The sequence below is a fragment of the Acomys minous genome (assembly GCF_964271855.1).
Source record: "Acomys minous genome assembly, chromosome: 1".
NCBI classification, from domain to species: Eukaryota; Metazoa; Chordata; class Mammalia; order Rodentia; family Muridae; genus Acomys; species Acomys minous.
In genome coordinates this window covers 151,676,959-151,703,922 of record NC_140483.1, presented here as the reverse complement: position 1 = coordinate 151,703,922, position 26,964 = coordinate 151,676,959, and the positions used below count along the sequence as shown (strand labels likewise).

The window sequence follows — 26,964 nt, the reverse complement described above, 5'->3', positions numbered from 1 at the left end:
GAGTGGTGTTAGAGAATTTGCAGCCAGGTTGTAAGCACTCCCGTTCAGAAAAGGAACATAAAAACTCGTCTCTCCCTGACATTTTATACTTTTCCAGTCTCTGTGTCCTTTGCTCATCTTATTGTGGCTACTGTTGATGTTTTGAGACAGGACCTAACTGTGTTGTCTAGGCTGGTCTCAAACTCTTGCTCTTAGGTCCTTAGCCTCCTGAGCACTTGGGGCTATAGACACACGCTATCCTATCTGCTGCTTGCTCATGTTTTTGTTTTTGTGTATAGCATTGTAGCTGCAAACTAAGGACAGTCTTCTTGCCTCAGCCTTTTGTGTGCTGCAATTACGGGCATGAGCTACCATGTCCTCACTTTTACCTGTCATGTGACAGAAGATGGAAACACCTTGTGTGGGAGGAAACTGCTATAAAGGTTACTCAAAGCATCTCCTGTCCCTGTTCCTGTTTGCTAGGGGGCTGAGAACACTTGGTGAGACAGAGGCGCTGTGGCAGGTGATGTGATAGTAGACCAGCAAATGGAATGGCTCCAGGCCATTGTGTTAGGGAGGCCTCTCTCAGTGGGGGTAGTATATTGGGTAGTGAGGTGCCCATGGGCAGTGTGAAGAGCCTTCTGGAAAGTAGGAAGCATATCTGAAGCGTTTCAAAGCATCCCAAAAAAAAACGAGCTTCGGGAGGCCTTCACCTTTTCCCAAAATCCTGAGGAATAAGGCCCATCCCTCAGACTAACTCAGGAGTTGTGCTCAGCATCTCTGGATAGGACAATGGGCAGACAGACACAGAGCTCACCAGCAGACATTACATATCCTTGTGGGTTGAAAGAAGGCTCAATGGGTCGAACATTTGCTTCGAATATGTGAGACCCTCGGTGTGATCCCTGGCCTACCCCCCCCCACTCCCGCCCCCGCCCCCGCCCCCTCCTCTCACACCAGCCAAGAAAATATCCACAGGATACAAGACAGTGGAGTGCTGTGGTCCTCACTGCATCCTTTGAGGAGGTGTAAAGGGACGAGCCCAGAGCTTTGAACCTCTGCTCAGATCTAAATACAGCTTGGCCTAAAGACGGCTCATCAGCTGGGAACAGGCTGGTCAATAGTTGATCGATGCTACAACATAAAGCCTCGGTGTTCTCTATTGATCCTTCCATCAGTTGATGCTAGCATGGCAGTGGCTCTGTGGTGAGACAGCTTCCAGGCCCAGCCCAGACTCTGTGGCTCATCGAGGGCCTTCACAGTGGTCCCAGAGGGTCCTGTGGACCCTGGTGGCAGCAGCCCTTCCACTGATTGACTAAGCAAGATGAAAGCTTGTTTAAAAGGATTTTTGTACTTCCTTGTCCAAAGTTAAGAGCAGTTGGTGATGTCGTCTCCTCTGATTACTAAGAGGCTGGTAGTCAAGCGAATCAGGAAATTATTAACACGTGCTCTGCTTTACCAGAATTCAATTTCTAGGAGCCACGCAGACTGTTGATGCTCAGCTCCCCGCAGCGTCTTGGCTTCTGTGTCAGTCAGTGCGTGAGCAGATAATGCATTTCCACACTTTCCTGCTGTCCAAAGGGGAGTGTTCTCTCCTACCCTGAGATCCGCCTGGGTCCCAATTATAGCCAGACCCATGTTTGCAGGTAGCATTTGGTATTCATGTGTTGAAATAGTCTCAAGAAATATTTTTGTTTTTCTCCTTTTTCTCTACTTAAAAGAAAATCTTCCCCTCCCTCCCTCCCTCCCTCCCTCCCTCCCTCCCTCCCTCCCTCTCTCCCTCCCTTCCTCTCTTTGTCCTTTTCCTCCTCCTTTTACCTCTTTTTCCTTTCCTAGACCAGGCTGGTCTCAAACTCACAGAGACTCATCTGCCTGTGCCTCCCAGGTGCTGGGATTAAAGGTGTGCACCACCATGCCCACCCAGCCCAGTCTTACTGTTTGGCCCTGACTGGCCTGGGCCATGTGTAGGTGCCCGGTACTGGGATGAAAAGTATGAACTACCATGCCTAGCAATAAATAGCTTGATTGCAGGCCACTTAGTGTGCACTCAGAGCCAAGGCGAGATGGTCAGGGAAGCTGTGGGGTAAGATAAAAAGAACTCTGCTCTTAAAGCCAGGAAGCCTTGGGTTCCAGGGCCTGTTCTGCCAGTTGGAAGCGGAATGACTTGGTCATGTGACTTCTTTGGGGTCCAGTCTCCTTTGTGGGAGGAGGCCCTATTTTGTGACAGGGTGGCCCTGAACTTGGAATCTTTTATGCCTCGGCTTTCTAAGTGCAGTGGTTGTTATAGGTGCATACCCCTCACTGGCTTACAGTTGAGTTTTAAGCCGCTGGGTCTTCCTAATGCCTGAAATAGTATTTTTCTTCTTTTTCTAAAATAAAGATTTTGTTTAATGTGTTTGCTGAGAGGCGCGTGCACGCACACACAACCATGTGCATACTTGGTGCTTGCAGCGGCCAGAAGAAACATAAACCTCATGTCAACACCCTGAAGGTGGACTTGGTGTGGAGGTGGGCTGTGCCATTGGTGCACTCTCAGTTCTTATTAGCAATGTAGCCACAGTGAAGAAATGTCCTTTCTGAGCTGAGCTTGTTAGGGCCACCAGGGCTCAGGCTCTGACCCTAACAGCTCTGTTAGCAGAAGGAAGATAGGAAACAAGAAGGAGAAAAGCAAAGAGGAAAACAAAAACAACAAAAAAGCCGGACAGGTATGCCAGAGGTTGGGAGTAGAAGGGCCAGTGTGTAGCCAGGAAAGTAGCAGTTCCCAGAAACTGGGCTCTGGCCTCGAGGCAGGGACCTTCTGAGAACTACCAGCCGGGACGTCAGCCATGATCCCAGGTAGGGCTCTGTGTAACAGGTTCAACTGGGGATATTAACACACTAGAAGAGGAAATCGATCTTCAGGGATCAAGGTAGGTTTACAGAAATCCCCAAACCAGACTAACCTCAGTCTTTTCTTTTGATGGGATTATTAGACCCCAGCTATCTCGAGTTGTGGTGAACATTTGACAAAAAGCACACGGTATTAGGCCTGCATCCTAGCAGCAGACAGCAGGACTCCGGAAGAAGGCGGAGAGGGCCCCTGTGCTGTTGAGAGTGGGGTACCAGTTGAAATGTACACCCGCTTGCTTTCTTGTTGGTCCAGCCACTGAGCAAGGTTGACAGAGCGGATGAGACTGCTGCCATCACCTCAAGAGTGCCAAAGGTCATGTTTGGTTTGTTGGACGGGGTCACAGAACTGGGTTTGCAATGCAGCATGTGTCCTCACAGAAGCAGCAGACGGCACAGGCCTGTGTAGGGCAACTGTGCTCATTCATAACCGGCCTGGAGGCCCCTCACCACACGGGTGCGCCTAATGAGGCACTGTGGGTCCAGCACTGCCACTCCCCACCTAGGCCTGCCTGTGGCACTGCCACATCTTATAAAGTGAAATGGATGACTGAGAGGTGGAATTACTGACCAGGGCGCTTAATGTGCTGAACACATAATAGATCTCAGGCCAACTTAAGGATGATGAAACTTAATGGGGGCAAAACAAAACCTCAGCTGTTCTTAGGCTCAGAAATCATGGGCATAGGGGACTGGGGTGCAGCTCTGTAGACACTTGCCCATTGCGTTCAGGGCTCTGGGTTTGATCCCCAGCACTGAATGAACCCTTGCATGGGAATCCAAAGTTTATTTAAAAAGAACAAGGTGACACCTGCCTGTATTCTTAGCACTCGGTCCGTGAGTGGAGGCAGGGGCATCATAGTTTCAGCCTGGACTACATAGTGATAACCATTATGATGCTGTGAATAAAAATGGCCCCCAGAGGTCCATAGGGAGTGGCACTGTTAGGAGCGTGGCTGTGTTGGAGGAAATGTGTCACCAGTGGGGTGGGTTTTGAGGTCTCTCAGAAGCTCAAATCCCAGGCTCAGCGGCTCACTGTCACTTCTTGCTCCCCGTGGATCCAGATGTAGAAGTCTCAGCTACCTCTCCAGCACCAGATGTGCCTGTGTGCCACCATGCTTCCCGTCATAATGGATAAACCTCTCAGCTGTCAGCCAGCCCTTTATAAGAGTGGTTTGAAAATGGTGTCTCTTCACAGCAATAGAAATTCTTTAACTAAGACACCTGTTTACATAAAAGAAAGCATTTCCTAGCATTTGTAAGGCCCTAGATTTGATTCCTCAATTCAGCACCAAAACCAAAAAAAACCTGCAAAAAACAAACCAAAACAAGCCAGATAAATAAACAGGAAATGCTAGGCATGGTGGCACATGCCTGTAATCCCAGCACTTGGGAGGCAGAGACAGGTGGATTGCTGAGAGTTCGAGGCCAGCCTGGTCTACAAAGTTAAAGTCCAGGACAGCCCAGGCTACACAGAGAAACCCAGTCTCAAAAAGCCAAAACAAAACAAAACGCCAGGAAATATGTAAATAAGTAGATTTTCATTCCTCTCTTTCTTTGTTTGTTTTTTAAAGCAAGGTTTCTCTGTGTATCCCTGGCTGTCCCGGACTCACTCTGTAGACCAGGCTGGCCTCTAACTCAGAGATCTGCCTGCCTCTGCCTCCTGAGTGCTGGGGTTAAAGGCGTGCGCCACCACCTCCCAGCATGGGATATGATTTCTAAAACATCAGTGTCATTATGTTTGTTAGAGCTGACAAGGGTAGACAGTGATGGTTGTACTAGAGTTTTGCTCTTAGGTCCCAGTCTACTCTAGAGAATTCCTGACTGAATTGGAATCGGAGTGGGCAGACTTCTGAAATAGTGGGCCGTTTGAAGCCTTTTGTGGGGGGACTGCGGATTCGCCCCTTAGTTTACATCAGCACTAATGCTTTTGTCAGCCTCCAAATGGCAGATGGCAGAGGAGCGAAAGGTGACTGGGGAAGGATGCTGGCCCCAGGGTTCGGCTTGCTGCAGGTGAGGATGGGATGGGGGTAGGAGAAGAGCATCTTAGGTAAAGGACACAAGTCAAGCTGTGTGGGAAGGGGCTGCTGTGGAGGTGGCATGGATATTGGTTTTGGAGGGCATTGGGCTTCACTTGACTGGGACTCAGGATGCTTGTAGGGTCCTAGACAGAGGCAGAGCTTGTTAAAGAGTTTGGGTAAGAATGTTTTTGCAAAGTCCTGATCAAGCTGCAGGGTACCCACAAAAGACTTGCTTCCCTGGTGGGTACTTTGGAGCAGAGAAGGATGTTTTGAGTGACAGTTTCTCTCAGAGACACGGAGAAGAGTGGTAGTGGGCAGACACAAAAGAAGAGGCATCAGGACCACTTGGGGGCGTTGTGTTGTCTGGGCGTGAAGTGGCATGCTCGGACCTGTGATGGAGACGGAGCAGAAGGTGGGCATACAGTGCGTACCGTGTGATGGATAATATGGTGATTTGAACAGGTATGGCCCCCTCAGACACATGTGTTTAAATGCTTGGCCCATAGGGCGTGGGATGGCACTATCAGGTGTGATCTTGTTAGCGCAGGCGTGGCCTTGTTGGAGGAAGTGTGGTGTTTTGAGGTCTCTTATGTCCGAGCTATGCTCAGAGTGGCATACAGTCTCCTGCCGCTGCCGCCTGTGGATCAAGGTGTAGAACTTAGATCCTCCCATAGCACCACTTCTGTCTACATGCCTGTGTGTTTCCCACCATGACACAATTGACTAAACCTCTGAAGTTGTAAGCCAGTGCCAGACCCAGACTTGCTGTGGTCATGGTGTCTCTTCCCAGCAATAAAACCCTAACTAAGACAGACACAGAGCAAGTGCGTTGGCAGGGCTCCTGCGGTCCTTACGTTGTTTAGACACCGTGCTTTTCCAGCCTGGCTCCCCGCCCCTTCCCCCCAACTACAACGTAGAACACATTTATTTACTCACTGAGCTTGCGCAGCTTAGCTTATCTCTTCCTTTGAAGTCTACCTGGGATGTCTGGTGTTTTCTACTTTGGAGACGAACTGAGATTTGGGGCTCCTGTCATCTTTGTTCTACAACTAGATTTGACCAGTTGCCGTTGCCGCTGGGGCAGGTTGTAGTAAGATATTGCCAGTAGTATCTTATCTAAGGTCATGTCGTCCCCTGGTTCCTTTGTTTAGGACGCGCAGTGAAGACATCAGCTGTCCAGCAGTCTCCCTTATCAGAAATGTGTCTGGGAACTAGTGAGTCAGCATAGTAGCCTCTTGGCTGGCCAGCAGAGACAGCATAGAGTCCCAGCTTTTCTCTAGCAGCTGTTGTCTGTCCGCCTGCCCACCTCAACTTTGGTTGGCAACTGTGGACTCTTGTGCAGATTTAAATGAGCTTTGTTATTTTCAGCCCTTGTCAGATCAGAAGGAGCTGCTACAGAGAGGCATACTGATCCGAGCTGCTGGTCCTTAGGAAAATGTTTGAAACGAGAGGTGTAAGAATTAGGGCTGCAAGAGCTCAAGGTAGAGCTTGCTGGAGCCTGCTGTACTGGGGCACAGCCGGGCATAGAAACCTGGCAATAGGCACAGCTGGGGTCTAGAGCTGCAGGCTTGACTGGCCTAGAGCTCATGGCAGAGCATGGGCCTCGAGCTCTCCATCCACCTGCCTCCAGCACCCAGGGTTGGGATACAGACGTGTCCAGCACACTCTCCGACTTCCTAGCCCCCACTCCACGTGCAGGGCCTAGAATAGCGACTGCAGGTTGACCAACAATCAGCAAGTACTCGTTAAATGAGCGGATGACGAACTCTGGCACGGATGGGGAGACTTGGTTTATTTTAAAGCATCAGGAATGACTCTCACGGTAACTTATCTCCTATGGTAACCATTAGACAGCACTTCACATAATAGCAACAAAATTGTGTTTGGGTAAATGGCCTTGGAAATGCAGTTGGTTCCCTAGGTGCTGGTTTGTGGAATACATAATTTGAAAATATTGCAATGAGCGCACTCCCGTGTTTAGATTAGCTACTTGCAATGCGCCATCAGTCTGCGGTTGGTGCCGTGGCACAGCCCATCCATGGCATCTCCTTCTTGACCCCAGATCCCACTGTACCTCTCCCTGATTATCCACCTGTGCCTCACCTGTGTGGGCCCTGATGTGTGGCAGCTAGGCTCTGTCCCTTGGAGATGGAGGGACAGAGATGTGGTTACTGAGGTGAGCGGGGGCTAGACCGTGCCCTCAGGGCGCGTGCTGCCTTAGAAGGAAGAGGAGTGAGGCAGGGGGCCATAGGCTGCTGTGCCCCAAGGTGATCCTGTGTAAAGTTACAGGCATGTGCCTACCGTCGGGGTGGAGAGCAAGGAGCGTAAACCCTGCTCCACACAAGGAGACATCTGACAGTACAGGCAAACCAAGCTGCCCGGAGCCTCTTTAAGGTTGAGAGCTGACTTTGCAGGGTAGGAGGGCTGACAGGTGGCGAGCTCTGGTACAGTGGCCTCCCCGTCCGCCATCTTTGTCCTTCTAGTATCCCTCTGGGTGGGGCATCTGCTTTGAGGACCCCTCCAACCTCTGCCTGGGATGCTGGCAGGGCCACTGGGGGCTCATTATCCTAGCAGAAGGTATCAGTGAGGCCCAGTTGATGCCATGTTGGCAGATGCGCAGGAGGCAGCCACCAAGGGAGGCTCTGGCAGAAGGATCCCTTCTCCGTGGAGAGGAGCATCCCTTCCCTGCCTCCTCCCAAATGATAGAGGAGGCATAGTGCTTGCGGTGGAGCAGCGTGGTGGTGCGCGCTGAGCCCTTCACAGGCAGCATCAGCTAATAATCTGTGTTTGATGAAATCGTATAGTGGAGGCAAACTCTTGAGTCCAAATAGAGAGGCGCAGGTGGGGTGCAGACTGGATTCGGGGCTGGTTGGGTTGTGTGGCCCAAGGCACCATGTGAAAACAAGTTTGGGTGGGGATGGGGCTTTGGGGGATTGTGAACGGCTTAGGGTCACAGTGGGTAGTCTCTCTGGGCCCTGAGCGCAGTCTCTTGCTTCCTCCTGGCCTCCATCTTCTGCCATGTCCTGCTGCTAAAGCCTTTCTTAACTAGTTCTGTCGCACTAGGGGACTCTTTAATGAAGCACCAGCTGCAGGACAGCAGGTGTTGCTTGGAACTGGCTGCACTGGAGAGCAACAGGGAACATATCCTGAGGCTTGGTTGTTATGGGCAAGAGGGCGGAGTGCCAGAGTTGGGACTTTCCTTCCCCCCTCGCCCCTCCCAAATTGTGTTTGTTGTCTGACAACTGTCCAAAGGTCAGTTTTAAAGAGAAGTTCGAAGGAAAACATCCACAGTTTTCCATTTGAATATGTCTAGTTTTGTTTCAGCCAAACATCCTGTTTTTATAAAGCAGTACATAGTATACAATGCATATATATATATGCATTTTAAACATTTTGTTGTTGTATGTGCTGGTGCATGCGGCAGGGGGAGTGTATATATGTGCCTATGGTGCATGTGTGGAAACCAGAGGGCGATTCTGTGGACATAATTCTCTCCTTCCACCTTTACGTGGGCTCCAGAGATCAGGTTTGTGTGGCAAGTGCGCTGACCACTGAGCTATCTTGCCAGTCCTACGGTGCATATGCTTTAATGTGATTGGAAGCAAAGCTCGATATGTCCCCTCGTTGTAATTCTCCTCTCTGCCGGCGGGACAGTATGTGGAGTGTCAGTGTGCTACTGTTCTTTGTCCTTGTGTTCGGGACATTAGCTGGCTTGTTTCCCACCTCTGTCTTTCTCCAGTGGGATGTGTTGTAAAGACCTTCGCTCTACATTCAGCCTTCTGTTTCCGTTGTTGCTTCAGAGGAGCTGGTCCAAGGGGAGTCTGCAGTCTGTAGTCTAGTGGTTAGCGCTAAGGCTTGAACCCACGACCTTTTGATGCTGTTCTTGCTCTCTGCAGCAAGTCTTCATCCCCACCTGTGTCTTCACTTTGTGTATTCCCTGTAGAATGTGAACACCTTGTTTCCTGAGGTAGAACCCTGTATGCCAAGCAGGCGTGCCTCCCGTCCCCCCACCTTCTGTGTTCTTGCCCCAGGAGCAGCAGCTCCCCTGACTTTATTGTCGTTACTTCCTTACTCATTTCAAGTTTCCTTACCCAAGTGTGTTTCCTAGACAGTGTCTCATTGTGTATATGCCAGTGTATGAGTGAGTGTGTGTGTGTGTGTGTGTGTGTGTGTGCATGTGAATGCGTATATGTCATTGTGTGCTTGCATGTGTGCACATGCAGGTCAGTGTGTGAATGTGTATGTGTATATATGTGTGAGTGTGCACATGTGTGTGTGTGTGTGTGTGTCAGTGCTGCTTCCAGGCCATGTGCTAATCTGCACTTAACCCTATGGGAGCTGGTAGAAAGCTTTCCAGTGTGGCTGCAGTGTGTGAGGAGCCCAGTGTCTCTAGTACTTGCTGTTAGGTCTTTTCCATCCCAGCCATCCGAGTGGGCAGAAAGTGGGGTCTGGTTGTCATTGTGGTTTGCATGTCCCTGTGGCTGCTGATGCTGGTCACCTTCCCAGGTGCTTATCGAAGCCTTGCTTATCTTCAGAGCACCATATGCAGTCTTTGCTGGTTCTTAATTGGATACTTGTTTCTTTATTATTGAATCGTAATAGTTCTTTTACTTATTTTGGGCGAAAGTCTCCACCAGACACAGTTGGCCCTTGACATCAACTGACTGGATCAAATCTACTGGGGGAAAAATTATGTCAGTACCGAGCACGTATAGGCCCTTATTGGGTCATTCCCTAAACAGCACAGCGAAGCAAGACACAACATCTGCTGTCTTAGGTGTTATGAGCCCTATGGAGGATCTGTGTCACGTGACAGGATGTGCATGACTTATTTGCCATGTGGATGAGGGATTTGAGCATCTGTGCATTTTGGTCTTCTTGAGTGCTGCTGGAATGCTTCCCCACAGGCTGGAGTGACGTCTCTGTGCTTTGCAAACGTCCCCGTGTGGCAGACCGGTCGCCTGTGCACTTTCTTGACATCTCAGTGCTTTTGAGGCGCAGCTGCTTCATTCTTGGCTATCCAGGTCATTGCTCCTCCTGGTGCTCAGCTTGCACTGTTGCCCCCGTCTCTCATCAGCCACCTCCTAAGCCAAGCTCACAAAGCATCCTGCCTGCGTGTTACTCGAAGTTTCATAGTTCTCTCTCTTCCACTGAGGCCTGGTCAATCCTGAGTTAATTCGCGTGTTCTCCACCACTTACTCCTCAGTGCTGGGAAAGGCTAGGTGATGCCGGCTGCTTTCCTGTGGGTTGGCAGTGTTCGTCATAAGGAGTGGGCTCCCCAGTCACCGTCTGAAGTCGTTGTTTGTTTTCTTTGTCGATGTTTTCCTTGACACCTAGTTTAAATGCATTTGCAGTGGTGTAGATTTTTATCAGAGACACACGCCTGCATTCTGCTTCAGTGAGTACTAATAAGCCTCCTCGCTAGTCGAGGGTCTGAGTCGTGTTGCAGGAGCTTCCTGTTTGAGAGCTCCCGAAGAACAGGTGGGGAAAGCACCTGTCACCAGCCCGCTTCTGGGTGGCAGAAGAAGCAGCAAGAGATGTGGCTTGTCCGAGGTCTTGCCTGGTTCTAAGTAGCAGGTGTGGCCGCCGCGTCTGGCTCTTGTGTTCGTGCTCCATCTGTGGACCACACCGAGCACAGGAGTGGATTGTTCCGGGTGGAGTCTAGCTATATGGCTGTCCTCCGTGGCAGATCTTTTGTTTTTCCTGGGCTTTGGTTAATTGCCTTGTAAAATCAGAAGGCTGGACAAACCAATTCACAAGGGTTAGCAGATTTGCTAAGGTGGCCTTCCTTGACAGCCAGCCCAGGTGTGGCTGTTTGCTGGAGCTGAGCCCCATCTCACCTCTTTGCAGCATCCTTGATCTGGACAAACTCTAGTATCACGTAAAGTCATTCACCAGAAAACATCCTTCTTGTAAGGAAAAAAGGAAGAGACCTGAGAGCCCAGCTGGGCCTTTAATGTTAATAGGATTGCATGGTGTTTGAATATCTTTAATTACAAATTTTTAATTCACTTAATAAGACTAATTAAAAATTTACAAATTTGCATTCACGTATGTAATTTATGGAGAGAAATGGATTTTTAAAAAATATTTTTGTTTCCTACGCATCTATCATACCCTTAATTTTCATGTCCCTGTTTGTCTTCCAGAAACATGCCAAAGGCCAGGATTTGTTCGACCAGATTGTGTACCACTTGGACCTGGTGGAAACAGATTATTTTGGCCTGCAGTTCCTCGACTCGGCCCAGGTGACGGTATGTCTTGTTGTGATCCATTTCGAGAACGATCAGCTCCTCATGCTAATTGCAGAGCCACATTCGCTGCACACTGATAGAGAAAAGAGGAAAATTGAGATATTGTCCCAGTAATGAGCTTGGCAGGTGGCGCTGGTGCCTCAGTGAAATGCAAGCTGGATGCCTGTCAGACCCTCCCACCCTCGAGGTAGCCACTGACCTAGAAGCTGTTTGTACAGAATGCCTTCTGGAAACATGGCCGAACGCAGGCTTACATGATAGGTACATTGGGGGAGGAAGAGGAAACCACTTTATAGACATCTTCTGGGTGGTGGGGTCTAGAGGATCCATCACTTTCTCGAAGAACCAGGGTGAGAAGAGCAGGTGCTGTGGGCACAGATGAACGGGAGGGAGGCCGAGGGAACGGTCAGAGCAGACCTTGGCTCTGGGAGGGGACAAGTCAGAACAGACTCGCCTCACCTTTCTGGAGGCAGATGTTAGAATGAATGACCCCCCCACCCCCACCCCCACAGACACAAAGCTCTGTGGTTTTGTTTTTTTAAATCTTTTAAATTAATTACTTATTTTTAAAAGTATTTGTTTTATGTTGTATGGATGTCTTGCCTATGAGTTAATGTCTATGTACCATGTGGTGCACATAGTGCCCAGTGCCAAGAAGGTCTTGAATCCCCTGGGACTGGAGTTACGTCCAGTTGTGCCGGGAATGGAACCCAGGTCCTCTGAAAGAGCAGCCAGTGAGTGCTCTTAACTAGGCCATCTGTCCATCCCTAGCCCTTCTCTTTGTAAGACCAGGAATGACTTCTTAGTCCTTCTTCTCAACAAGGTAGTACCTTTGGGTTTCAAGGCAATGTATGCAATGTATTCAGCACTCTAAAAGTGTTTGCGAAGTGGATGATGTACGAGGCTCTACTTTAAGCATTGAAGAGAAGGTGGTGAGCACAGCTGATGTAACTTGCTTGACCGAGGGTGGAGAGTGAAGAATAATTAAGGATCCAGGGAGATCACACTCAGCGGTGCAAATACGAGGACCCAAGTGCAGTGTGACAGTGCACGTCTGTAACCCCAGCGACGTTACACCTGGGGGGAAGTGGGGACGCTCTAGTACCCTAGAGCTCACTAGTCATCCAGCCCTGTTAATCTGTGAGCTCCAGGTCCAGTGATAAAAACCTATCTCAAAAGATAAAGTGTAGAATGCTTGAGGAATAAACCCATCAGCCTCTACCCCTTGCATGCACATGTGTGTATATGCACAGATACACACCTACAGCATGCAGACTAAGAAGTGTGGGGCAGGAGCAATAGAGTGCTAGGTGCCACCACGTCTCAGAAGCTGGGTATTCTGGGAGCGTGTGCGAGCTGGAGATCTGAAGCTCTTCTTACGTGGTAGACACTTGCCAGATATTCCCTGGGGGTAGCTATAAGAGGTAGCTGCTCAAAACTGGTACCTGGTAATGGGCATCACTCTCAGGGGAGATGCTGCGCCCTGAGGTGGTAGAATCTGGCTGTTGGTGCTCTTGGCTACATCCTCCTGAGGGGGGACATCCCTTGGGTGACAGCATCACTTCCCTCTGTACCTTAGGGTTTCTGTCTTCTCTAGATTCCTTACCTTACAACATCTCGTGCCTCCTTGGCTGTCTGATGATACCGGTTCCTTCTTTGTTTCTCAGCTGGAGCCTCCCTTTAACTCCAGGTTCCAGGGAGGAGCCCCACCTTTTCCCCTTCTACCTCCCTAGCCCAGTCTACTTCCTTAAAGTTGCCTTTGTGGCTGACCTCCGCATCCATTGAGGCCTCTGTGTTTATTTTTTCCCCCTTCCCCTGGGTGAACTCAGGACTCAGATTGCAGGCTCTAACCATATTCTGGGTGCTGTTTCCGCTCATTTAAGCCTCATTTCAGCAAACCTCACAGATTCCCTTACTCTCTGATCCTTCTGACCCATCTCCCATCCCCCAGTCTCCTCTCTTTCTTGCCTCCTTCTCTGCCTTAGAGGAACCAGGGTTTGGTCCTCACTCATCCTTTGGTTCTCCTGCCCCTACGACTGCTCTCTGGCCTCTGCTTGGCAACCAAGCTCATCTGTTTTCTCTGTGGCTTTTCCCCGGGCTGCCAAACGATGCTCGAGATGAGTGCCCGTGTCATTTGTCTGCAGCAGCGAATACAGGTTCAGCCAAATCCAACTTCCAAGCTGTGCCTCGGGAGTAAGCTGCTCTCACTGAAGCCTGGGGGCCCCTGGGTGCGTTTTCTGATCCTTACCACAGACCTCTAGTCAAATCCTCACGAATCCAGTCTAGCAGCTGTCTACCTGCAGAGAAGACTGGGGCCGCCTGCACCACCTCGTCTCTTTCTGTTTATCCTTACTCCAGAGCTTGGGTAAAGGAGTCGGCCCCCCTCTCCCTCTCCCTTCTGCAGCATCATCCGCAGTTCCTTTCCAGTAGCTTCCTGAGAACCACTGTATCTAAGTTAGGGCTCCTGCTGCTGATGCAACACCATGACCAAAGTAACCTGGGGAGGCAATGGTTTATTTCGCTTATATTTCCATATTAACAGTTCATTATCAAAAAGCAGTGGGGGCAGGAATGCACACAAGGCAGGAACCTGGAGGCAGGAGCTGATGCAACGGCCATGGCCACGTTGGGGTGTTGCTTACTGGCTTCCTCAGACCACTTTCTTACAGAACCACCAGCTCAGAGCATAGCACCACTCAGAATGGTGACCTTCACATCCACTGAGGCCTCTGTGTTTAGGCTGGGCCCTCCTCGATTGACCACTAATTAAGAAAATACTTTACAGCTGGATCTTATGGTGGCATTTCCTCAACTGAGGCTTTCTCTGATGGCTCTTGCTTATGTCAAGTTGACATAAAAGTAGCCAGTACAGCCCTGTTCAGAGTTTCCCGTGTGCTCAGCAGCCTCTGGCTATTCCAGCCTCTGACACTTTTGCGCCCTTCACTTCACCCAAACTCCTCTCTACTCTGCCTTAGGCAAATGGTGCTTTTAAGCCCACAGCCCTGTGGCTGGAATCCGTTCTCGACCCTGTTTCTGGTTTTTGGTTCTGTCTCATCCTCTGGTGGCCTTCAGACAGGCTATCTTTTCTCTCTGTTTCCCTCACCTGTAAAGTGAAGTTTGGGTCCCCAAACCTAAGACGTCTCAGCCTTCACGATAGTGGCTAGTCTGCAGGCGCATCTGTCCCTGGGTCTCCTTCAGCTAGAAAGCCATCATTTTTGTCTTTAACACCGAGGGCCTGTTGGCTGGCCATCATGTTCCAATCCTCAGGGGAGGCCTCTCCTGCCATTTAGCTTCCTGGAAAGCCTTGGATGTGACTCTGTTATGAAAGACTTGGCCATTCAACTCTGCCGACTTGGCTGGCAGGCATCCCCATCACCGTGCCCTGTCTCCATGTAGCAGGAGGGATGTTCACAGCAGGACCTGGGTGTCCTGCCCAGACTAGACATCTACAGGTGTTTTGGCTCTGCTGGTCCTGAGGATGCGTCAGGATCTTGTTCTACAGACATGAGCGACTTCCTATAAGGCAGGCGTGAGATGCCCATCTGCTTTCCAGTCCTATCTTTGTTTTTTTGTTTTTTTTTTCCAGGTGATTCTATCACACACTGGTCCTGGTGGTGCCAGCCCACATCTGTGCCATCCTGTTGGCCCCTTCCCCACCCCCACATGTCTCACTCTGCTCAAACATCTGGATGTTCCTCTAAATGGTCTCTACAGACCCGCTGACCCACTCATGGTTCATGAAATATGTCCCGAATTCTTTGAACGTTTTTCTTCTATGTAAACCTTAGAGCTTATTTGCCTTGGGTTTTGTATTTATAGATATGGAGAAATGTGCCTGGGGACGTGGCTGAGTAGTAGAATACTTCTTGCTCTTTCAGAGGACCAGGGTTTGGTTCCAGCTCCCACATAGCAGTGTAGCTCACAACCACCTGTTGTAACCCCAGTTCTAGAAGATTCAGTGTCCTCTTTTTGGTCGTGGCATACCATGGACACCTCATGTGGTACACATAATACACGCAGGCATTCACAATATACACAAAAGAAATGTATCTTTAAAAATTAAAGCTAAGCAGCCAGGCACAGTGGTGCATGCCTGTAATCCCAGCACTCGGGAGGCAGAGATCGGCAGCCTGGTCTACAGTGATTCTAGGACAACCAGGGCGACACAAAGAAACCCAGTCTCAAAAAATCAAAGGAAAAAAAAACATTGAAGTTGAGCAGATCTTTCTGACTGTATCCTAAGGCCTACCACTTCCTCTGCTTTACTCGGGAGCGAGGCGCACACCATTGTGGGAGAGGCGCCTGTGTTTCTTTTCATGTTATGGGAAGCCTTTAGGCTCGGGTGGTGAATCAGAGTAGCACGCCTTAGGCACCAGCTTTTCAGTTTCATGTATATGTTCCTTTTCTGGTACACGGTGCTCTTGAGCTTCTGGTGTTACTGTCTGTAAAGCCTGTGTGTGTGTGTGTGTGTGTGTGTGTGTGTGTGTGTGTGTGTGTGTGAGAGAGAGAGAGAGAGAGAGAGAGAGAGAGAGCGAGAGAGAGAGAGAGACAGACAGACAGACAGAGACAGAGACAGAGACAGAGACAGGGCAGGACTCAGGAGTCATAGAGGAGAAAAGCTTTAGTCTTCTGGAACATGCTTGTGGATCTCCGGCTTAGTCTGTTTCGTATTGCAGTAACAAAATACCTGATGCAGGTTCCTTTATAAAGGAAGCAGGTTTATTTATCTCACTGTGTTAGACACTGAAAGTCCACGATGGGGTGACTATATCTGGATGGCTTCTGAGAGGGGTCATAATACATTGGAAAAACAGAAACAGAGGCAGTTCCGTGTAGAAGAGGCCATGTGTATGGTTGAGGGTGGTCTTGCTTTATTTATAACTACGCAGAATTGATTCAGTCCCCAGGAACTTAACCTGGTGAAGGTGGGACTCTGTAACACCATTTCTTTCTACCAGGCTTTACCCCTTAAAGGTTCCAATATCTCAACAACACCACACGTGGGGGGGGGGGGGGGCGCAAGCTTTCAGTACGCAAGCCTTGGGAGCAAACCTTATCCAGACTGTAGCATCTCTTCTCTCCAGCTGGGTAGGGTGGGGATAGGACACAAGCCACCAAGGTGAGCGCATTGAGAAGATGCAGCTCACTGGAAGCCACGAGCCTGGGATGCCTGTGGGAGAATGCTCAGTAGGTTTAAGCCGCCTTTTAGAGACTTTTGCTGGGATGGCTGCTGGATATTATTGATTTTCACGGGGTCTGGGAGGCTTTCAGATGCCATGGGAGGTATTTGTGGGAGGGAAGGAAGGAAGGAGCAACAGATGGGACACTGGGAAGGAATGAGCCATTGGAAAGTGCTTCTTGCCCCACCCTCACCGCTCCTCAGGTACTCACATCCCCACCCGGCACTGACACGGTTGTCCATGGGTTGGGGCGGTAGGGCTTCTGCCACAGTACACACAGTGTGTACACCAAGCTTGTATTTCCAGCTCCTTGAAAAGAGCCTCGCCTGGTTTCCATGGTACCCTGCCCAGCCCTGAAGCAACTGTCAAATCCTGTTGGTATCACCTATTTTTAGCAGTTGGAGCTGGGACCTCCTGTTTCCCTTTTCCGTGTCATAGAGGAAGGCGACCCAGGGGCCCACTCTGCAGATCCATCTGCACTTGGGATTGACTCAGAGCAGAGGTTGAGAGTGAGTTCACCTAACCTAGTAACACGTTCTTCAGAGAGCCAGGGCCTCTGGCCTGAGCCTCCAGGCCTTTGTGCTACCGGGTCATGGTAGCTGCTATTGACCGAGTTCCCACTCTCAGCCAGCATTAAACTAAAGGCTTGCATGACTTCTGCTTAGCGTTTGTCATCCATCAGTGAAGCCAGCCACAAAGCAGACCCATTTTATAGGGGGATCGTATGGAGGGCTCAGAGAATTTGGAAACTTTGTAAAGAAAGGACAAAGTCAGGCTCTAAAATTTGATCTTACTCCAAAGTCCAGTACTCTTCATTGGACTACACGGGTATTTGTTCTTCACACAGTAAATACACAAATGTGCATGCACACACATATACCACACACACACTGCATACTCACACCACATATTCACACCCCCTACAAACCCCCATACACACCCCACACATATACCAGACACACACACACACACACCACACACACACACCACACCACATACGCATACCTCCTACAACCCTGTATACCCACACCACACACATACACCCCCTCCCCCCACACACACACACAATGGAAAGAGACCATTTGCCAAACTTGACTTAGGGCATACCAAGGTCAAGCTCTTTGTTTGCAGACATGAGCTTGACAGTGTCCCTGCCTGGTGCGTTCTGGTCAGGTAGACAGATACACATTTTCCGTAGTGTGGTCAGTTCTCACAGAGGAGATAGTAGCTGAATGTTAGGGGGAAAAAGGAAAAGAAAAAAAGAAAGAGTAGGAATGGACATTGATTGTCAACAGAATAAGAGAGGCATGTCCAGGCAGAGGGACGGCAGGGATTTAAAACAGTACTCTTAACAACAGTCTGCACGGGAGGCACTTCTCTTCTGAGGAGCAGGTGTTGTGTAGAACATGTGTAGCCCTGGAGTCCCCCTCACTCTGGCCTCTTCCCAGCAGGAATAGGGGCTTCTAAATTGCAGTACATTCTGCATCACAAGATTCAGAAAAGACAATTTTTGCCTTTCCTTCAAGTCAGGCCATGTTTTGTTTTTTCGGTTCTTTAAGGCTGTGACTCTGGCAGGTGAGAGTCAGCTCTGTGCAGTCGCCACGGCTGCTGGAGATACTGCAGTGCCCCTGGCTTCCTGCTGTCCACGTCTCAGAAGGTCATGACCTGCATCTGTGCCAACGTTGCTGTGCCTCACGCCACTTCAGATGTGACTGTGAGAAAAAAAAGGGCAGGGCTGGCTGTAGCCCAAGGGTAAAGAACTTGCCCAACATGTGCAAGGCTCTGGGTTTGAGCCCTGACATTTACAAAAGAAGAAGAAGAAAGAAGAAATGGTCATGTTTAAATGTGATCTCTGGGTACCTGTGTAACTATTGTAGAAAATGAGACAGACCCTCTTCTTTCTGGTCATTGAAATGGGTTGATCCCACAGACATATTAGGGATCATCACATGGTAAGAAAGATGGAGAAGGGGCAAGGGAGAGACTTACTCATGGCCACATACATACCAGAAGGTTGCAAAGCAGGAAGGAAGCTCTGATCTTCTGCCTCCACTGATGGTAGAACAGAGGCGTGTCATACGGACGGAGGGAGCACATCAGGCTTCTAGTAGCCCGTGCCTCAGCAGCAGCAGTGAGAGGTGGGCACACATGCGACCCGCGCTTAATGCAAAGCTGCTATGGGGAGACTTGGGCCAATCCCCAAGGGAACCTCGTTATTGCTGTGTGTTTTATGGGCTCCACTCTTGGTGAAGAGTAAGGGTGACCCCCTCCTGCATGTAGGTCGAGATGGTGCTTGGCACCAGTCTGGGCTGTGATGGGCGTTGACGCTAACAGCAGTGAGTTTGAGTCTCCTCACAGCCTTTTTATTCCTCTATCTATCCCTAGTCCCAAATCAGATGATGGGTAGGACAGTGAATCCCAAGCGGCCGTTCCCTCCTTCATCCTGTGGATATGATTTCCTCTTCAGATCCCTTCCTGCTCTAATGTCAGGGCAAACTACATCCTCCTTATAAGCCAAAGAATGTTCTAGGTAGTGGAGCATGAGTCCTGTTGCTTAGCCTTCATGGTAAGGGCTCCAGGAGCAGGGATTTTAGACTGTCTTTAACCGCTGGGTTTCACTCGGATCGTTAACTTTTACAGCCGCCCTATGCTGGCCGTATTTCCAGATCTGATGCTCTTGTAGAGCAGATGGGCTCTGCCAGCATCCCATCCCACATCTTGATTTATGGAAAGGGCTTTGCCACATGGACTGGGATGACAGATTCAGACAAGAAATCACCTCGCTAACACCCACTAGAGAGTTGAGTTCAGTGTCTTGCCTCCGTCTGCCTGCGGTGACTGGTTTCATGTGAGGAGCTTAGAGGCTGTCTGCCTTGCTTGCACCGATGGGCGCTCTGCTTTATTTAGCTGAGATACAGGTGAGCATGTTAGGCAGGTCTTGCAGCTGCTGGATGCGGCTCTCAAAGCTGCACACGGCATTACAAGTTTCTAAATGCCAGGTCTTTCCGTTGCCGTGGTATTCAAGCCGCAGGGAGGGGGGATTCTTGTGATCAGCGCCTGCTAAGCCTTTGCAGCTGTGAAGAAAGCCAGGCCATCTTGAGCTTGTTGGACAGAAGATAAGCTTTATCATCTGTCTCAGGATCATAAATAGGTTTCACGTTGCCTCTGATGGAGCCACCACCCCTTGCTCTGAAAAACCTCCCATGGGTCCAGGAGCTTCAGAATACTGATGTCACGGCCTTTGTCTCGACAAGGCTTGCTTTAAACGCAAAGGATAAAGCCCTCGTGAAGATAGTTAAAGGCAGCACTATTAGCAGGGTGGCCCCAGGGCAGAGCTGGCTGCTGCCCATAGGCACATCTGGCAACCATCTGCCCATACGTTAGCCGCAGCTGTGGACATTTGGCCATCCTACCTCTTGGGCTGGCCCATAAACCCTGGAATTGCTTGAGATTTTATAGAGCTCACAGAGAGCTGTGGACATTTCAAGGTCCGCAGGGCATCTTTCTGTAGAAGAGGATGTGGAAGACTAAGCCGTAAATACGGAATGGCGCAGTAGGAGCATCTGCGAAACTGATGCTTTCCGATGTGGCTGGCGGGCTTCATGTGGCCCCCAGGTACCAGCTCCCCTCTTCAGTTCTTCCAGCATTGTAATTGCAGTCGGAGTCGAAACTCAGGCCGAGGACACCACACAAGTTAGACTTGGATGGAGATGAGGGTTTAACAGTGGAGAGGGAGAGGGAAGGTGGGCTTGAACTTGATCTGCTCAGAATAACGCTAAGGAGACCTGAGAGAGAAAAGAAAGGGATGGGTTTCTTTAAGCTGTGAGTGTCTGGAGCTGCTGAGACTAGAAGGCTGGCTGCAGGAGAACTTCCTGTGCCTGGGAATGGTGGGTTCATTTAAGTACAGGTTTCCTCATAGACGTTAGCATGATGCTTGGCAAGAACATAAATTTGCTTCTGTCCTCTGTTTCTATTCTTCCCAGAATGAGATTGGTTTTGTTTTGTTTTGTTTTTGTTTTTGTTTTTTTGTGTTTTTTTCCAAGCACGGCTACAGGTAATGGTGAGGTCTATTTCTTGTTCTGCAAATTCCTAACCAAAATTGCCTAGCTTGGAGCTGAGGATGTACACGGGTGTTAGCATGGTTGCCTAAGATGCAGGAAGCTCTCTGGGTTGGATGGATGTACCGCATCTCACAATCTGGGCGTGGCCGTGCATTTTTGCATTCCCAGCACTTAGGAGCTGGAAGTAAAATGATCCGAAGTTCATGCTCATCCCAAGCCACGCGGAGAGTTTGAGGCTAGCCTGGGGTATATGAAATCTTGTCTCAAAAAACAAAATAACATGCCTAGTAAGCAAACAATGAATAAATCCAAAAAGGACAACCCTCCCAACACTAAATAATAATCTCCTTAAAATAAAAGGCTATTTACAGAAGTAAAAGAAGACAGCATTCACATCCCTACCATCCCTAACCATCTTGTGCCCTGTACGCCCCCATCCTCCTCCCCCCCATCCCCGCCACACACAAACAAAATCCCCTACAAATCTTTCTGGATATAAATTGCTAGAAAAACAATAATTTCCTATACACAGGACCCCACTGATTTCTTTCTACCTTAACGTTGTGCTGTGGGTCTCTTGTCACATCAGTAAATACTGGCCTACATCCCTTTAAAATAGTATTGCATTATACAGCTGAGCCATTTTTGAGTCCGCCTTTGTCGACGGACATTTAGGTCATTGCCAATTCAAAGCTTTCAACAATGAGATGTAGCATCCCAGCCGCGTGTGCCTTTGAGACGGGCGCCCTGCCGCGATGATCTGTTTTTGTTACTCAGCCTAGGCAGTGTGGAGATGACAGAGGCCCGCATCCCCCTCTCCTTGGCACCTTGTGCACGCTTTTTGTATTCTAATTCATCTGTTATGTGCTTTGTGAGTGTGTCTCCACCGCCACCCCCTCCTCCCACACAGTCCTCTCAGGCTTTGTGGTTAGGTGTGGAGTACATGGTGCTCACTCAGCCCCGCCCTCTCTCATTAGTAACACGTGCACAGTGTAGATTGTGACTGCAAGTCCCCAGTAGTCAGCAGAATCGGCATCTGGTTCACAGTAGCTGGAGAGAAACCTACTTTCCTTGTTTCATTTTTATAACGTTCCCCGTGTGCATTGAGTTGGTTACAGTGATGGTGAACATGTCTAACCACCTCCTTTAAAAAAAACAAAACAAAAAACAGTTCACACTTTGAGCTTCAGGAGGTGGCTCAGCAGTTAAGAGCACTGGCTGCCTTTCCAGAGGACTACAGTCCTCAGCACTGCATGCTCACAACCATCTGTAACCTCAGTTCCTGGAGAAATCAGACGGCCTCTTCAGCACACACATGGTGCACAGACTTACATGCAAGCAGAACACCCATAAATATAAAACACAATTTTCTGAAAGTCATACTTATTATTTCTTAATCCAGTGAGTACCACACCTGGAACCTCTCACGGAGAGCACAGAAGCTCTTAGATTGTTTAGTCTAAGAGACTCACAGTGCTGACAGCCCCTGACTCACGATAGCCCAACTTTATGATCAAAAGCGATAAGCATCCAGTAGAGAACAGACTTCAGATTGTGACTTTTTTTTTTTTTTTTTTTTTTTTTTTTGCCTCTCTGGGCTGTTGATTCTTGGTGCTTTTCTGCCTTGAGATCCCAGGCACAACCATGCAATCACAGGTGTAAATAAATAACACTCCGTGGGTCACCTGTGTAGCTAAGGACGATACGCAGGCCAGAGGGATTAAATGCATCTTTAATTCACATTGTTTTCTGCTTCGATGGATTTATTGGGACGTTATAGCTCTATGGTCTCATATGTAGCCTTCTATAGGAGTGAGGCTACTGAGCATGTCAACAGTTCTGACATGAATGTTTATGTGAGGGGGGAAGGCTTTGTTACCTCCTTAGGTAGGCAGATAAAACTGAAGTAGGTTTTGTTTTCTGTTTGTTTGGTTTTGTAAATATGGGGAGCAGTTGAAAAGCTCTCCCTGGCCACAGCTCTATCAGTGGTGAGAGTGTGGGAGTGTAGAAGAGTGAAGGGGGCCAGGTTCTGTTTCCCTGGTTTCAGAGTTGAGGGCGTCAGAAGCACAGGCTGGTGTGTAATCAAAGCTTAGCATGGGAGTTTGTACTCCTTGCTAGATTAGTTGAGACCTGGAATTGCTAGGAAATATCAATTACAACGTCAGCAACTCAGAAAGGGAGTTTACAGATAACATTTTTAGGGATCTTAAAGGCTTTCTCACCTCTCTTTAAAAAAGCTTAGGGAAATTTTGGCTGTAAGAAAACACACTTACATGCACAAGCAAATTATTTATTCAAATTTCCTTTTCTATTTACATGTGTGGTGTATTTGTATATGTATGTATGCTTGCATGTATGTGGGCATACGTATGGAAGGTTGCTATTGCTTTGCCACCTCATTCATTGGGGCAGGGTCTCTCAGTCAAACCCAGAGCTTACCGATACTGCTAATTTCATCACTCTGGGACTCCCCTCTCTGCCTTCCTAAACTAGAACAGGCAGCCACTGCACCTCCCTGGATTTTACATAGGTTCTGGGGATCACTAAAGCAAGTGCTTTAAAATGGGTTTTTATGTTCTATTTTTATTTTATGTGTATGTGTGTTTTGCCTAAGTATGTATGCCATGCACCATGTGAGTACAATGCCCAAAGAGGTCAGAAGAAAGAGTTGGATCCCCTGGAAATGGAGTTACAGATAGATGTGAACCACCAGGTGGGTGCTGGGAATGGAACCTGGGTCCTCAGGAAGCACAGCCAGTGTTCTTACTGTTGAGCCATCTGTCCAGACCCACTGCAGCAAGCACTGACCACTTACTGAGCAATCTCCTCTACTTGAGCAAAGACTTTTTTTTTAAAGGTATATTTACTTTAGTTTTATATGTAGAAGTGTTTGCCTGCATGTATGTGTGCCCACCACATGCACTATGTGCCTGGTGCCTAAGAGGCCGGAAGAGCAGCTCTGATGTCCCCCAGAGGATGGTGGTGTAGAGCCCCCGTGTGGGTGCTGAGAACTGACCCTGGGTTCTGAGCAAGAGCAGCCAGTGTTCTTAGCTGCTGAGCCAACCTCCCCAGCCCGAGCAAAGAATTTTCAAGACGATAGCTAGCAATTTGCAGGTCTCAGTGAGAAATTCAAGATCTGACTGGGTCTCAGGTTTTTGTGAGTGGACTCACCCAGATTTATAAGGCGAGGGGAACCCTAGGGACTCGAACTTGGTTCCTAATGAAGCATTTTCTTTCTTTCAGCACTGGCTGGATCATTCGAAACCCATAAAGAAGCAGATGAAAGGTAAGGCATAGGCTCCAGTCTACTCATGTCTTCTTTAAAATTGATGAGTGTTTTGGGTAGACACGAAAACCCACCTTTGCTCTCACTTCAAATCAGACGCCCCTGCAAATGAGGACTGACCAATGTACTGTTCAGAGACTGTCACCTCCTTTACTCACTGCCAAGAAATTCCAAAGCACATCAGAACGGAGAGCAGGGGCAGGAGGCTCCAGCTCACTCCTTGCAGGCGTGGTAGCTGTGTTTCCCGAAAGCCGTTTATGCTTAGGTCATTTGGAAATTATACCTCTTAAGAATACCTTAAGATATCTCTCTTGGGTTTTTACGAGGCAGAACACTTTGCTGTTTGTGCGCCACTTGCCTCCAGCCCACTTTGTACTTTGTAAAACATGGGTGCCAGTTTGGAGTAATCCCATCAGACATAAAACTGAAATGCCAGTTCTTTGTAACCCACCTAATCAAGGTTTTCTCTGCCAGAGTGACGTCCCCAGCTAAGCCACCCTGGTCAGTCTACAGGTTTGGTTGCATTTTTAGGAACTCCAAATGGAGCCTTGGGCTCACGGTCATAGTGCTGTGTTTTCTTTGTTCTGATGGCAGACATGTGTCTCTATCTTTCTGTCTCCAAATGTTTAGTTGGACCTGCCTATGCTTTGCACTTTCGAGTCAAATATTATTCTTCAGAACCAAATAACCTTCGAGAGGAATTTACAAGGTAGGAGGATTTGGCACAGAGGGTTCTGTCCAGTAGCCTCACCTCAGCCAGTATGGGGGGATTGTCTCAGTCAGGGACTCGGTTCCTTTTTAGCCCTCTGTATTTCTAAGCAAAAGTGACCAGCACTTTCCCCAGGCTTCTCTACCCTGTTTTAAAACAAAACCAACACACTAATGTGCTTAATTTGTTTTTTTTTTTTCCCTCCATATAAATCAAATTAGATGGATTTTCTCAGACCTTGGGAAAATGGTGGGCTCATTTATGGCATTTTGTCTTTGTTTCCATTACCAGAAACAAAAGCAGATATTGGAAGAAAGTTCTTAGGAATTAACCTCCACCCCACCCCTGTATCCTCCCTTTTTTTGAGGTGTTGCAAAATCTTGTAATTTTTTTTTCCAATTGAAAGGAGCCTTTCCGTCAGCTTCTTATAGCTCTTATCCCTGCCGAATAGTGCAAGCTGTGAGTCTGTGTTTTTCTCTTGAACTCCAGACTCAATATAGAAGAAAGGGAGAGTGTGAGCAGGGTGGAGCCTCCCTTCTGTCTGAGTTCCTGATCTCCCCGGAGTGTCCTTGTCACCGTTTGTGTGTGTGATGCGTTGTGGTAGTGACTTGTACACTGATGGGTGGTCTACATTGGTGGTCAGCAAGTTGGAGAGGACCACCTAAGTGATGTTTGGAAGTTATCACTGGTGCCCGTGACAAGGCCCTGCGGAGCATCTTCTGTTGGGTTTCTCTATGCGAGTCAGAACTTTTGGCCACGTGAACACCATGTTCTAGTTGGTGTGAATATGCATGTCAGTGTCCTAAATGTCAGAATGCTAAGTTCAGTTATAGTTAAGGACCTGCTGAGAAGCAGAACCTTCTGGAATGCGGTAGAACCTTCAGCCTCTCTGCCCACCTTGATTTCTGGGTCATCCAAAGTCTCCTGTAGCCGATCTACAGAAAAGGACTTGCCCATATGGCTTCCAAGGTTTAATTTGTCAAGCAACTTCAGTATTTCTTTCTTTCTTTTTTTAAAGATTTATTTATTTTTTTATTATGTATACAGTGTTCTGTCTGCATGTACACCTGCAGGCCAGAAGGGGGCGTTACAGATGGTTGTGAACCACCATGTGGTTGCTAGGAATTGAACTCAGGACCTTTGGAAGAGCAGGCGGCGCTCTTAACCACTGAGCCATCTCTCCAGCCCCGCAACTTCAGTATTTCTTTTAAGAGGTCTTTATGAAACATGTCCCTCGCTGTCGCTAGAGCCGGTCATTTTTAAGGCAGATGTGTGAATCAAAAACAAACAGGTTCCTGGGGACCGCTCTTGGGTGTAGGGTTCTTACTCTGTAGGCCTACGGTAGAGTGTGGGAGGCTTTGGCTGCTACAAAGTGGTTTTAGTGCCCACATCTTCCTGGAAATAAAAGACTTTTACTTAAGACCAAGACATTTATTTTTTTAACTTGATAAACCCTCGCTTCTGTTTTTTTGCTACTTTGCTCCTTGTTTCTTATCCCTGTAATTATCTATAATGTAATTTTAGGATTTTTCATATGTGCGTGCATGTGTGTGTTGCATTGTGTGTGTGCATGTTTGTTTTAAAGACAGTTAGCAGTTAAGCTGCACCAGGAAGAAAAGCCTCAAATGGTTTCTAATAGATTCTGTAGTCAGCTGCAGACTTTTTGAGAAAGTTCTGGGAACTGCTGGCCAGGTTCCAGCTCAGTGGTTCCGCCCAGCCCATTTTCTTGGATGCATTGCATGCCTGTGCGGAGTTCTGCATGCCTGTTGGGCTAGTCTCTCCAGCACCAGTGCCATTCTACAAGTCACATCAGACCGCTTGGTGCTCCATCCCCGCTCTCCACATGCGATTCCCCACCCCCTGAGACCTGGGGTGCCTCTCCATGGGTTCTGAAGGAGGCTCCCTCCCTCCTCTTTTGCCTTGGGCTCCCTTTTGACAGAGCAGAAGGCCAGGGGGCAGGGGTGTGAGGGCGGCTGGGGGTTGGGGAAGGAAAGGTTCCCCTCTGTTGACTCTTGTATGTGTTTGTCAGGTACCTGTTTGTTTTACAACTCAGGCATGACATTCTTTCTGGAAAGTAAGTATGCTTTTGTTCTAACTCTTAACCCAGCATAGCGCATAGTATACCTTAGCAACTCACTGGCTTAACTCTTTTACCCTCGTCCCTTTTACCGGACTCAAAATAGTGCACCAGGTCTTGTCAAGTGAGTCAGATACTTGCACCGCTGTCATTTTTTTTTTTTTTTTTTGCCCTGTTTGAAAATGATTTCTATATGGCTTGGAGCGTTTCCAAGAGCGTTGAGTATCTCGAGTGATGTGTATTTGGGAACTGCCTTCTCCCTGTCACATCAGTGCCCCATTCGTACCAGCTTCTGTTGTAGTTGCAAGCAGCGCACATTGACAACATGTATATACGTACAAGTATCGGTGCAGTTTAAAAAGTCCTGCTTGTCACCTGCACACTAAAGAATGTAAAGAGGTCCTTATCTGACCCTGCGGGAAAGAGCTATAGACCGCTCTGTCCTCTAAACTAGGCATTGGGCCTATGGTGATCATTAAGCATAAAACGTGAGTTTGAAGGAGAATAAATA

At 48.6% G+C, this 26,964-nt stretch overlaps 1 protein-coding gene across 5 annotated transcripts in view; it reads left to right on the top strand.

The window, feature by feature from the left end:
• The window catches only part of EPB41L4B (erythrocyte membrane protein band 4.1 like 4B), a 149,143-nt gene that overhangs the window by 27,518 nt on the left and 94,661 nt on the right, over nucleotides 1–26,964 (top strand). For all 5 annotated transcript variants that reach the window (XM_084776109.1, XM_084776107.1, XM_084776108.1 and 2 more), the window contains exons 2-5: nucleotides 11,036–11,140; nucleotides 23,625–23,667; nucleotides 24,298–24,376; nucleotides 26,406–26,450. In XM_084776109.1, the coding sequence (XP_084632235.1) occupies nucleotides 11,036–11,140; nucleotides 23,625–23,667; nucleotides 24,298–24,376; nucleotides 26,406–26,450 (272 nt within the window). The remainder of the gene's footprint in view (nucleotides 1–11,035; nucleotides 11,141–23,624; nucleotides 23,668–24,297; nucleotides 24,377–26,405; nucleotides 26,451–26,964) is intronic.